Source organism: Octopus bimaculoides, chromosome 5, assembly GCF_001194135.2.
Source record: "Octopus bimaculoides isolate UCB-OBI-ISO-001 chromosome 5, ASM119413v2, whole genome shotgun sequence".
In the NCBI taxonomy this organism is placed as follows: Eukaryota; Metazoa; Mollusca; class Cephalopoda; order Octopoda; family Octopodidae; genus Octopus; species Octopus bimaculoides.
In genome coordinates, this window is record NC_068985.1 from 119,705,799 (window position 1) to 119,720,399 (window position 14,601).

Here is a 14,601-nt window from a genome sequence, read left to right on the forward strand (position 1 = left end):
ATATATATATACATCTATATTAATTAGGAAAACATGCACATATTCCAATTTGTTTTTTACTGATGCATATATGCAAAAAGACAAACAGAAATTCGTAATCCTATGACAATTTCGAATTAACAGACTTCAATATTTGCGGGGTAAGTAAACGAAAGTAAAAAAAAAAAAAGGCAGTTTATGTAATCCTGTGAATTGTAATCAACAAAGACTAAGGTATTCAAAAACATAAAATCAGAACTAAAACATTTTGTGAATAGAAAATTTGAACAGATTTCACAAAAATAATATATTACCCCAAAACAGAATCAAATTATCGAACAAAAGTATGGAGTTCTAGTAAATAAGTATTACATCGTTGATTTTTTTTAGTCCTTAGGTAACGCACGCATACAAAAGACACACAGACACACACACACCATTCGTATGTGTATGCTGTATATCTTTTTATATAATTATGTATAAACATATTCTTATCTATCTATCTATCTATCTATCTATCTATCTATCTATCTATCTATCTATCTATCTATCTATCTATCTATCTATCTTTCTATCTATATACATATACATATAAACAGACAGAGAGAAAGAAAGTGAGTGTGAGTATATTTTGTAGCTGCTCTATGACAGAATGGTTAAAAAGATCGCTTGGCAATCACGATGTTTCGGTTCTGATTCCTGTACTTAGCATTTTAGGTAAGCGCCATTTTTTTATATTCTCTGGTTCATTGCGAGTAAACTTGGAAGCACGGAGACTGTTTCCAAGACCATCAGGTGGATTGTACCCCTAATTCAAAGGATCACTTTATGATACTGTGTAATGGTGATTTCATCTAGAATTACATTAAGAGTTCAGGTGTATGCGGAATACACAGCCCTCCTGCCAATCCTACATACTAATTATCGGTGGAGAACTTATTTAAAAGTTCTTATACATTTATAAACATAATTAAGGGATCAGCAAACAGACACGGTAATCACATTCGGTTAAAATGTCTTATTGATGTTTTGTTCCTTTTTTTCGCTGATGAGGTGATTGCAATGTTTTACATCATTTTTATTACTTCCGGAATAACCTCAATGCTTTTTTCGAAACATGTGTTGGAAGTATACATAGTTTGAATAACACCTGCGTTTGTCTCCATTTCTTAATTTATCCATGTTATTCACTTAACACTGGAATTTCTACCTTTATAAGTAGGTTGTAATATCATTGGCACTTCAGTGAAATTTTGCTACCCCTGTAACTATCTATTATCTTTTCCTTGTTATTCGTACACGCTGAAAAATTATTCATACGTTTATATGTATGTATATGTATATGTATGTATGTATGCATGCATGTATGTATGTATGTATGTATGTATGTATGTATGTATGTATGTATGTATGTATGTATCTATATACGAAGTCGTTACATAAATTTTCCTCGCAGTAAGCAGTAGGTGAGTGATTTGTATTATTTTTAGCTTTTATCTATATTGTTTATTATCTAATTAGTTTTTTTAAATTCTTATATTCGTATTCTTATCGATATTGTACTTGCTTATAGAATAATACCGATGTTGAAATCTTTTAACTGAAATCTTATTACCAACACGTCAACTGGATTATAATTTATTTGTCCTACAGCCATCAACATAATTCTTGGTTCACAAGCAGTTTCAGTCTAGTACTTGTTGATACGAAACATTTTCACTACTATAGAGAAACGTGGTGTTGCTGTCAATACACTAGCTGATTAGCTGTATTTATCATTTAATCCGCTCCCTCTGTTAGTGTGAATAAGGTAAATTCCTTTATATATTTTTTGGAATTGTAAACTTCGAAGACAGATATGTCTATTGATGGCTCATAACGCCTGATTATATAACTGGTTATATGCAAATTAAGTAATAACAGTTACATAATATTGCATCCTATCATCGTGTGCAAATAAGGTACCTTGCTAGTGAAACACATGTAGCATGAATTGAACTAACAACTATTTATTAATTTTCATTTATTATTATTATTTTTGCTTTGTAACATGTTCAGCAAGTGTTATGAAAAAAAAAACTGGAGTTGGTGTGTGTGCATAATATCATTTAACAAGTTAGAATTGCGATGATTACTCTACTGACCAGAAAATAGATTGAGAATGTTCATCAATATTCCTCTTGAGTACCCTGCCTGCCAAATAGTCGCTGGAATGTGACTGATTTCATAACCACGTGAATTGATATACTCCCCATTTTGTATATATATATATATATATATATATATATATATATATATATATATATATATATATACTTGTATTTATATTATCATATACTCACATACATATATATATATAGAATGTATATGTATTTACGTGTATATAGACATACCTACGAACACAAACAAACTTCTATGCTTTAATATTTCCACACATATTCGTATATGTGTCTCTTCCTATATATATATGTTTATACACAGACACACACACACATGGACATATCTATATATCTATATAAACACACACACACACACACACACACACATATATATATATATATGTATATATACATATACATACACATATATGCATACATTAATTAACCGACCATAGAAGGATAAAAGGCAATAAATAGTATAACTGCTGCGTGATCAGACACATCATATATGAACATTTCTTCTGTTATATTGCTTTATGTTTGTCGTAGATGTCCGTAATAATTACACAGTATGTACATACATGTGCATATAATATATTATCTTTATTTGATGGTAGTTTTGTTATTATGACAGAACAAACCTAGCCTAAAGGCGTTCCAGTAGAGGCTATCCTGTCTATCTGTATATCAAGTACTTTCTCTTGAATTATACATACTTCTACTTGTAGCAAATTGTCAATGTGAGTTCTACTAACTCATAACTTGTCACCAGTATATCTCCCTCCTTCCCATTACATGAGACCCATGTATCACCCACTACTAAATCTATATGCAGTTAGTAATTTTACAGTACAAAAATTTTTAATTGATAGTGACTTCAAAGTTTCGGCTTGCTCGCCGTTATTAATCTGAAGACGGCGAGGACGAGTAGCGACTTATCTCCTCTTATCTCTTACCATTCGCCATGATTCTAGAAACCAGCTTTATAAGAAACTGAACTACCGTGCACAGAACGGTGAAATCAGTTTCTACTCGTCTTGAACAGACCCATCCTACAGAACTTCTGTCCCAGCAGAGTTTGTTCGGAACTGGTAGCTCCCTTTAGTAGCATTAGCAGTCTAAGTTATCCAGAGCAGACCGCAAAAATTTTGTCTTGAGGACAATTACATACACTATTCATGTATGGAAACACGTGACTTTGAAATGGTCTTAATAGCACGTGGGGCTAAGCAAACAAGTTATATAAAAGTGAATAGACAGTTGAAAAATACAGTATAAAAGATAGAGAATCAAGTTTAAAATGAAAATCGTGTTATTCATTGCATTGTTGTGGGACACAAAAGATGAAAGAGAGAGAAACGGTTCTTGCAAGATACCTTTGTAAAAATATACGATATACGTTCATTATACGTTCATCATAAATGCACGAAAGGTATCTGACATATGAGCTAAGAATTTCAAAATAACATTTTCCCAATTGTGATAATAGTACTACAATAAACTTTGCTATTTCGCTATTACTATTATTATATATGCAAAAGACGAGAATAGAAGAAGAAAAAAATAAAAGATTATGATTCCTTGAGAAAATGGTAAAATACTTAAAGCAACATCAGGGACACGCTAAGCAAATTATTTTTTGAAATGAATAATAAGGAAACAATACCAAAACAAATTAAACAAACGTTAAGAAAAATATAACTAACAATTATCAGAAAAGTTATGTGGGAACGAATTTAGAAAGAAAATATTCAAAAGAAAAAAAAATGTATTGAAAAACTACCGAAAATCGAACCAAATGTCATCATATAAAAAGCTCCGGCTTGTTTGGTGTTGCAGTATATGGGAAAAGAAAACAAATTATGAGATATATTTGGTTTTATAATAAGAAAAACTGACAGGTGGAAATAAAGCTGAAAGATAATAAATCATATATATATATATATATATATATATATATATATATGTATGTGTGTGTGTTCATATTGCTATATATATGTTCACCATCCATACAGATATAGGCATACACCCGCATATATATGCATATTTGTTACATTTATTACATTTGTACGAATATAATTTCATGTATATGCATTTACGCGTCAATAATATGCGTATATATATATATATATATATATATATATATGCATAAACACACGCACATAAATATATAATTCTTATGAGATGTGCGTATTTATGTATTATAGATATATCAGAACATACTAGACATAAGCATATTAAAATATAATGTATTGTAGAAATGATTTTATTACACACACACACACACACACACACACACACACACACACGTCTACAACACAGAAGATATATTCCTTACGGATAAGCTGTATGTGTTATAAACTGAGAATATATTTATATTTTGACATACAGCGTCATAAAATTTGTAAAATGTTAAACTGAAACAACTTCACGGCAAAGGCCATTTCATGATAGCATGGTTTAGAAAATTTTCCCTCGCAAGTAGATGGCTTCTTTTAGTATTACATATATTTGAGACCGTTTATGTGATGTATTCATTGATATGGATGCCATTGTTAATGTTGTACACTACTTTAAAACTTACGCACAGCCTCTTGGCTATTATGAACAAACTAGTTTATGAACATAACTATTATGAATAAACGATCAAAATCTAAGACTTAACAAATGTTGCAGGTAGGTTAAAACATGGCGTCAGGGTTTGGTGATGAGGAAGATGATGATGATGATGATGATGATGATGATAACAGTAATGATCATCAAGTTGCTTCTAATGTCTATTGCTGTTGCTATATGCGAAAGAAGTTATGCAATGATTCTGTGATGCAAGGTTATTTGTATCTGATGGGGAGAAGGTATAGTGGAAATATGATAAAAGAGATTTAGTGACTCCTGGTGAAGAAGAACATCTAGTAGAGCTTAATGAAAGAAGATTTGTAGTATCTCCCAGACGCAGCTTTATTGTTGTGGTGAAGGAGGTTTGTCAGATCTCGATGGCTCAGGGACTGTGATAATTAAGGAAAGAGTTTCACTTACGACAAGTGAAGAAATTCTGTTGAGGATTCTGAAGATTTATTGATGTTTCCTGCAAAAGGAGGAATAGTATACTCTGATGCAGATTTATTGATTTTAGGTAAAGGAAATTTAGTGTTTTCTGGTGGAAGAGATTTGATAATATCTGTTGAAGGTATAGAGAGAACTGATGAAGAAGGTTTAGTGACATCTGGTGAAGGAGGCTCAGAGAAGTCTGGTGAAAGAAACTTAGTGATATCAGGTAAAGGGGGTTTGATGATACGTTCAAGGCCAAAAGTTTGGAACATAGGTCTGAAAATTAGAATTCTTATATTAAGAGGCCAAAGTTATATTTAATTTGCAATATATAATTACGTGGTTAAAAGTTTGGAACATTAGAATCGAACCATTGGATTAGTTATTAGGTAAGTATATTTCTACGTTGTATATATTTGAATCGAATTGTACTTGGGCATAACAATTTAAATTTTTGGAAAATATGTTCCTAACTTTTGGCCACGACTGTATGTCATGAAGGAATTTTAATAGCGTCTGTTAAAAAATTAGTGACATGTAGAGAAGGTGGTTTAGGGAAATCTAGTGAAGGGAGTTTTGTATGTGTAGTGAAGGAGTTTTGGTGATGTGTAGTGAAAGAGGTTTAGTGATGTGAAGTGTAAGTGGTTTATTCATATCAAACGAATCAGATTTAATAATGTAGCTGTGAGGGAGGTTTAGTGATATCTGGCAGATATAAGGCGTCCTGCTTGTTTTAAGGAATCGTCTAGACGGTAATGAATAGTCCTGCTGACAGAAATTTAAAACCGGTTGCAATTTAATATCAGAAAGAAGTGAAATTCTAAGACGCGCATAATTTGTTAATGCCTGTGGCGGGTATTAGTTATTTACAATTATTAAGAAAATATGATCTTAGAAGTATTCTTCAATAGATACTATCAAAATGATGTAGCTTCAGTAAGTCACGTATCATTTATTGATTTAAAATTTATTGTTGTCATATGCGGTAAAATATTGCTTATGGTATATCAAACTGACAGGCTGCTATGTTTAGCATTCCAAGTAAATGCTGTGATTGCATTCTTGGTTCGTGAGTGTTTTAGATTTCGCTCAGCACCAAGTTTGATCTATGATCGAACGTAATTTCATAATTTATGATGAGAGGCATTTGAATTGTGACCACCATGTTCTTTTCCAAGTTAAAAGCACGATGCACAGAAAAACACATCGTCGAATGTGCTTTTGTGTTCTCGACAGAAATGTGAAATACGAGTGAGCTGCATGTGGCAGCTATTTATTGCAGATATAAAGACCACAAAGACCAAGTCGGGTACGAATTTAGGGTTTCTATCAATGAGTGAAAGAACCAAACACAAAATTACGCATGTCTTTTATCTTTTATCTTTTACTGGTTTTAGCCAGAGGCTGAGTCCAGTGTGGTTAGGTTTCTTTTCTGTACGGTTTCTAGTTAGAGTCGTGAGTTAGATAGAGCTGCACTTCTTTGTGCGAAAGATAAATAGATGGATGTAGATAAAAAGCTCTCTCTCTCTCTCTCTCTCTCTCTCTCTCTCTCTCTCTATATATATATATATATATATATATATATATATATATAGAGAGAGAGAGAGAGAGAGAGATAGAGATAGATAGATAGATAGATAGATAGATACACAGATATATATATACACACACATATGTACCACACGGTGAAATGTTGGAGTGAAATAGCTTTTTGTACTCATATACTTAATAACGTAGAAGGCATTAGATATAAAGTATTGCACCATCAACAATCAATCAATCCGAATTTCTTGTTAACATCAAAATATGGTTTATCGATATACTTACATCGGTCCAGTTCTCTGAATGTAGGACATATTTTTGTAAACCATGATATTAAACGGTTAAGATCCTCTTCAGTTTTTTCTTCTGGGCTCAGTTTTAAAAGATCAATCAGATTTGGGAAAGACATTGTTTGTTGCTTTCTTCTTTTCTTTTTTTGCTTTTAAGTTGCGATAAGTTAAGTTAAGCGCTTTAATTTTCTGTTTCCTTGTTTTGTCTTTTCCAATGAGTTCCTATGTATCAAGTTTATGCCAGTCACCGCGAAAGATTTAGGAACAGTAAAAGAACTGGCAGGAACACGAAAACTTAAAGACGTCCAAAGACAAACAGAACGGCATTTGATATCTGAAAATATAAAATAACAATAAAAATTTTCATCATATCTTTACTTTTCTATCTTTTACTTGTTTCAATCATTGGACTGCGATCCTGATCACACACCGCCTTTAAGGGTTTTGCCGAAAGAAATCGACCTCAGTGCATAAATTTTAAAGTCTGCTATGTATTCTATCGTCCCTTTTGCCGAACCGATAACCTACAAGAATGTAAACAGACTTATACCAATTGTCAATCTGTCAACGACACACCCACAAACACATACACCCCCCCACACACACACACATACACATACTTAAACACACACACAAGGGCCTTTTTTTTTACCTTTCTGTGTATCAAGTCCACTCACAAACAAGGCTTTGATCGGTCCGAGACTATAGTGGAAGACACTAGCACAATGAGCTGCGGATTGGGATTGAACGCAAGATCGTGTCGTTGAGCAGAAACAACTTACATCACAGCCAGATCTACAACTCAAAAATGAGGAATAGCCTTAATCAATTCTCGCTACTTATTGAAATCTTTTCAACGGTGTCTACATCAATCGATTAATTATTATAAAATGAATTTTTATTTGAAGAAATCTGAGGCAGAGGCGATAATAAGATTCATGTCACCCCACAGCTATCTCACAGACCTCTTCCCGTACCAAACCACACTGAATTCTTAGCAATGTTCTTTTGTATTAATGCTACTCGTCAATCGTAATCCCATTCATCGTTGAAAGTCTGATATCGTGTCTGTCTGCCTGTCTGTTATCCTGTCTGTCTGCCTGTCTATCTATCTGTCTGTCTATCTATCTATCTATCTATCTATCTATCTATCTATCTATCTATCTATCTATCTATCTATCTATCTATCTATCTAACTAACTAACTAACTAACTAGCTAGCTAGGTAGCTATCTACCTATGTCCGATTTAGTTACACTGGTATATTCTAATATCAACAATACAGTTCGTATCTAATAAAAATAGTGCCGAAAAAGAACTCGTGAGAGCAGTGCTCGAAGATAACCACTGTTCAATAGCTGAAACCGGTTACAGAGAAATTATAGAAAAACGTAGAAGGCATTATTTATGGCTGTGTAAATTTATACCTCTGTCATGTTATGGTACTTAGAATGAGTCTCACCATATATACAGTAATGCAGCGATCTTGCCTCGGTTTGGTAAAGTCAAGAGCCCTTTCTAAAACACGTAATCGATCTGGGGATATTGCCTGAGAACATGGAGGCCATCTTGCTATTGTTGATATCACTTGATAATATCTGTCTAGCTATTTCAATACTAAATTGAAATCCGGTGTAATGCTTGTTGTTTCCCAATAGAAACCGTGATTGACACTTCTGAGACTGTCAAAGAACGCACAGGAATTATAATCTCCTTATAGCTTACGACCTTATCATAATGGATTGAATAGTGATTCATCATATGAGCATTAGTATTGTTACTGCAAAGCACATAATCATTTTTCTCTTTGTAGAGGTTAAATGGCTGGAGTGGTAAGTTACACCGCTACACCTCACATATCGATGCTGCTTAAAAAGGACTACACTTTTGTGTTGTGAAGAACACACCGTGAAATACACTACACTTTCGAAAATGGCTGATTCGGTGCGAACCACCTTTTCTCCGCTACCCGTCACCTATTATCAAGAATTTTTCAATGACTATTGTAAGAGATTGTCTCGGATTCTTATCTCAAATTCTTTCACTGCAGGCGTCGAATTGGCAAAGTCGTTAGAGCCAATGAAATGCCTTATAGTATTCACTCCGGCTCCATACACTCTAACTTAACATCTCGCCAAGAACGTTTTGCCATTCAAGTCTAGGTGGACTAGCAGGATAATTGAAGCATCCGTTAGATGCCTTGTGGTAAATTATTCAGGGTTTTCGTGTTTGGGGTTTAAATCCTGCTGTGACCTACACAAGTAGTAAACTTAAGCTGCCGTTTGTTTGAATACCAACACTACACTTGGTCATCCGCTGATTTTAGAAGACTTTACTCTATTGCAAACATTGAGGTTGTGTCTCTACTTTGAGGATAACTTTTTCCATTTCTCCCACTAGTTTTGGGGCCTCTGAAAATGGTCTGTGTCCTGATCTTTCCCTGCATTTTCGATCGAAAATGCAGAAAGAGTTTCGAGCTATAAGCATCGTAACACGGCTCTTTACTTGTTTAAATTCAACTGCTCTTGAAGTCATAGCTCGGAGACGGATCAGTTTTGCTAGGCTGACAGGCTGTATTTATACAAAAGGGAGAAGAAACTTTCATTAGTGCTCAAACCACTCATAACTTTACAAAAGTCTCCTATACATTAACAATATTGCGAGTTCAAATTCCAATGCATATGTTTAGATGGATCACATAGCAAAACACCTAACTACATTCTTCCCGGTTTTATTTTGTTGGAAAATATTCTATATTGATCATAGTTAATGGTTAAAAAAATCAGATTCTCGATCAGCGTTTATGTTGTTGTATGGTGGCCTCAATGCCAGGTCAGTCTTGACTGAGCAAAATTACAATTAAAAACATTCCAATGAAATTCCTATCTTTATTTCAACCGATGTGTCTTTTCTTTTTTAAGACAGAAAGATATAATTTAAAGGAAATTTGGCAGCTATCTAGTCGGTTGGACGATCACATGAAGGTTATCGTGAGCATTTCTCTTTCGCTCATTCAGCGCAACAGAACGTAGCAGTAAATGCTGGTTATGTGGATATATGTGGTTATATTACTATAATGAACAACTCTGGTTCACATTGCTGATATTTATTTAACTGGTAGTAGTTGAATCAACGTATATTGCTGCCGACAATATGAATGTGAAAAGAGCGACTTTATTACACCGTGTCTTTGGTAAGCTGGCAGTACTGATGATGCACACGACAGTAGCAGCAGCAGCAGCAGCAGCAGCACCACCACCACCACCACCACCACCACCACCAATAGCAGCAGCAGTAGTAGCGTTTCTAATATTGGAAATACGCGTTTCTAATATTGGAACATTGTCACACATCTTCATAAACACATATAACAAATTGAATCAACTTAGTGTATGTGAAAAAGATTCTTATTTAATCGATTCAGGAGCCCAGGTTACTCTGGGAGGTTTTGAATTCGAAACGTCGAGATGTTGTACCATCCCATAAAAAGTTTTCAGCACTCTCTTTCGATTCTTTCACCGACTGTGCTGCTAATTGGGGGCTTTTAGCTTAAACTTGTACAAAGCTCCGACGCGTTGGGGCAGGTGGGTGTCCTCGATTAAAGGGATTCGAGCAGGATTTCAACGGTAAAGGGAGATAATACAAAACAGCAACTTATTTCTCCACTAGTCCACTGCTTTCGTTACAATAATAACTGATTCTGATTGAGATGCAAGGCCAAGTATTTGAATGAGAGAGATGTTCCATATCATGGAACCCAGTACATGACTGGTTTACGGATTTTGGAGAAATGAAAATTAGAGTTGGTCTCGGTGAGATTTAACATCAGAGCACAAAGAGTGGAAGACATACAGCAAGGTATTTTTAGTCTGAAGCTAAGATTCTATCAATCAACCTCTTTTGCTTTTAAATTGGACATAAAACCCAAAGTTTAGAGTCGAGAGGACTGATCGATTATATACCTGCACCATCATACCAGTTTTTCACTGGTACTTTTATTTTATCATCCACAGAAGGATGAAAGACAAAGATGATCTCATGGGGAGGAAATAACCTAAACTCAAAATATGAAGAACCAGAAGAAATACCACAGTACATCTATTTCGGCACTCTACCGATTCCACCAGTGTAACGCACTTTATTAGTCTGGAAAATGCAGGATAGGATTAATCGATTACAGTGACTGCAGTTCTTGCCTGGTACTTTAAATCTATAGTTCTTGGGGAATAAAGCGAAAGTTGATGTCGGTAGGATCCGAAATCAGCACACAAACCGTCAAAAAAAAAAAAAGTACATCAAGATATTTTATCTGACGTTTTAATGATTCTTCTAAACAACAGCCTTTTAAATTTCGTACCGAGGTTATAGGTCAAAAATTTTAGGGAAATTGTTTAGTGTATTGAATTGATCCTGATGTCTAACGTGTACTTTTTCTCATGGACTTGAGAATGATGAAAAGGAGAGTTAAAACGGGAAGGATATGAATTTAGAATACCTGATGTTCTAACGGTTCTGCTAAATCAAGTAGAAGTGAAAAATAAATAACAAAAGACTACAAAAGGAAGGCCTGTGATCTTTGGCGTGTAGGTCGTCATGATACAGTGAACCGTCACGTTAAAGAGTCCCAGGAGAGGTTACAAAAAATAATTTTTTACCGCCTTATTTTTTAAATAATATAAGTTGAGGAGAAATATATATATATATATATATATATATATATATATATAATCGTTTTAAGTACTATATACACAAGTGCTATAATCGTTTTAGGATCTCGAAAAAAAATTTTTCATGAACCTTCTGATTCTTTTAATGTGATAGTTTCTTGGTATTAAATTGATATTAATTAATATCGAAATTTTGCCATATTATGTTAATTATATATATATATATATATATATATGATTGACCGTTGACTGAACACTATTCAATTTTTTTTCTCCGTGTTTTTCTCCTTGTCTCCGTATTCTTTCTGTTGAAGAGCGTAGCTCGAAACGTCAAAGACTTTCCGTATTCCCGAGCGTCATACTAATATATACTTTTGTTATTTACACCACCTGTCCTCGTCTGTTGTTATTTTTTGTATATTCTCCCATATATATATATATATATATATATACACGCACACACACACGTTTATATAAAGCTTATAGATAGAGTAAAAACAGTGTTTTAGCTGGGTAGTGTTCTGTGGGATTAATTACCAGAAAAAGTTCATAATATGAGTCCTTAAAAAGTGCCTTGCATTATGTGTTCCGGCTTTATATGTTTGGAGCTGTAATTCCGCTGATGAAAATTTTGCCTCTTTCATCTCTCAGAGACTGACAATAAGAGGTACAAATCAAGTACCAGGTTCGATATGACCGACGAATATCTTTCTTCAAACAATTGTTTCAAATTTTGGTACACGGCCAACGATTTCAGAGGAGGCGGGTAAGTCGATACCATAGACCCCAGTGCTCAATTGGTATTTATTTTATCGATCCCGAATGAATGAATGGTAAAGTCGGTCTCGGCAGAATTTGAGCTCAGAACATGAAATACCACTAAGGATTTTGCCCGGCGTGCTAACGATTCTGCCAGCTCGCCGCTTTATCTTTCTCAAATACTGCTGGCCTTGTAAAAAAAATTAGAAACAAAATCTGAAAGAATTCTTTGGGGGAAAAGAAAGGGTCAGTGTCTTTGCAGACCTTCGGAGATTGACCCACCCGTTGAGATGCAGCAGGCAGGAATGACAGATGCAGTGCAATAACATCAGCAGACCCACGAGAAGAATGTAAGATGAATAGCAAAAGTAACGTAAATTCCATTCCAGCTTCGACTGGAATGAGTTTTATTGGATATACGAAACAGGAAATTTCGCACAAATTAACATTCTGAACAGATAGGGGAAATACAAATGAATAACTTCTTACCTTCTCACATTTTGACAGTTCTATGGCACATTTATGTTTAGAGACATCGAAATATAAGCTGTTCCCATTCACGGTTGTAGTGTGTTGACGTCATAAAACCTGATGTCTTCTGATGTCATTAAAACTTGCTGAGCGCGTGTTTTAAATAGAATAAATGAAAATTTGGTAATCATGCAACCAAAATATATTTAATCTACATTTCGTATTTAACTGCAAACGTTGTTAACGTAACTACTAAGGCCCCAGGGACGAAATTTGCTAAATTCCCTTCAAATCACCAAATGACATCTTGTCTTTACATAAAAGAGGGGAAATATATTAAGAAATGCCTGGCATAAAGACGAGATGATCATGATAAAAATGCGTTTTATCATGGATCCGCTCGATCACAGCTACCTATGAGCTAAACGTTAACAACAGCAGCAATGATAACAACAACACAAGCAGAAAGAAGTAAACTCAATAACTTTTGACATTTGATGTCTCCGAAACCACAATTCGATGAGAAATACCAGCCAGAAATAGTAGCCACATTGTCCTTACGCCACACCCGAAACAATGGACGCGTTGACTAATGTAATCTCAGATATTTACGTCTGAAAGAAAAGACGGGATAGTCATGACTAGAAAACCTTCTATAATAAATCTACTCCGTCAAGGATGTCCCGAGATGAAGCAACAACCATAAACACTGAAGCATTATGTCTGTGTTGCCAAGTCAACTTTGACCGAGTCTCTATCAAAACATAAACCTTACTACCAACACCATTCCATCAGGTCAGGATTATCTAAGACTACATTATCAATGTAACCCTTATTTGTGACAATAATGCATAATTTGGTGTGTGAGTAAATTGTTCGCTTTGCAAACACGTGGTTTCAGGTTCAAAATGTAGGCTGGCACCTTAAGTAACTATTTTTTTACCATAGCTTGAGATTCATCAATAGCATGCGAATTGAATTTGTCGGACGGAAATTAAGCGGAAACCTGTTGCATGTGTGCAAGTGTGTATAAGACTACATGTGTATGGTTGTGTGTATGTATGTATGTATGTATGTGTGTGTGTGTGTCGCTTTGGATGTGTTAATTGGCCCCAAACCATTCGAAGTGTGTGCACAAACACATGAACATACTCAGGCACAAATACGCGTATATATTTGTGTGTGTGTGTGCGTGTGTGTGTGTGTGTGTGTGTGTGTGTGTGTGTGTAAGTGAATGAGTATGCGTGACCAAATACATATAACACGAAGTGATTTTCTATGAACAAGCTGGCCTTGTAAATTATCCATCCGGTTGCTTCTTCAGCCGGAACGCAATAACGAGACTTGAATTTATCCATATTAAATATACTAAGAGACACTTTAGTCATGACATGCTTAAATTTACTTAAACTTATATATTCAGTTCACCCATATTCAGAGATAGTTTAGGCAACAGAGCGTAGCAACGAATATCGTAAAAGCAATATGTGGAGAAGTAAATACAGCTTTTAATCAAAATAGAGTAAGAAAATGAATTCTGAATCAGGTAACTTTGTAACAGGTAGTAACATTGTTTACAGGGTGAGGTTGATCCCAGAAGCAAAATTCATATCCCAGTGCTAGTTTATGTATATTTCCATGCTTGTAGTTCGAACTCTGTTTTGGATAAGATCTTTTCTCTTTCTCT

The 14,601-nt window shown here is 34.5% G+C and overlaps 1 protein-coding gene across 2 annotated transcripts in view; it reads right to left on the minus strand.

The window, feature by feature from the left end:
* LOC106873828 (uncharacterized) overlaps window positions 1–13,041 on the minus strand; it is a 135,667-nt gene extending 122,626 nt beyond the window's left edge. For both annotated transcript variants that reach the window (XM_052967964.1, XM_052967965.1), the window contains exons 1-2: window positions 12,933–13,041; window positions 7,014–7,352 (exon numbers count right to left, since the gene is read on the minus strand). In XM_052967964.1, coding sequence (XP_052823924.1) covers window positions 7,014–7,137 — 124 coding nt within the window. In that variant the 5' untranslated portion in view covers window positions 7,138–7,352; window positions 12,933–13,041. The remainder of the gene's footprint in view (window positions 1–7,013; window positions 7,353–12,932) is intronic.
* Window positions 13,042–14,601: the final 1,560 nt, after the last annotated feature.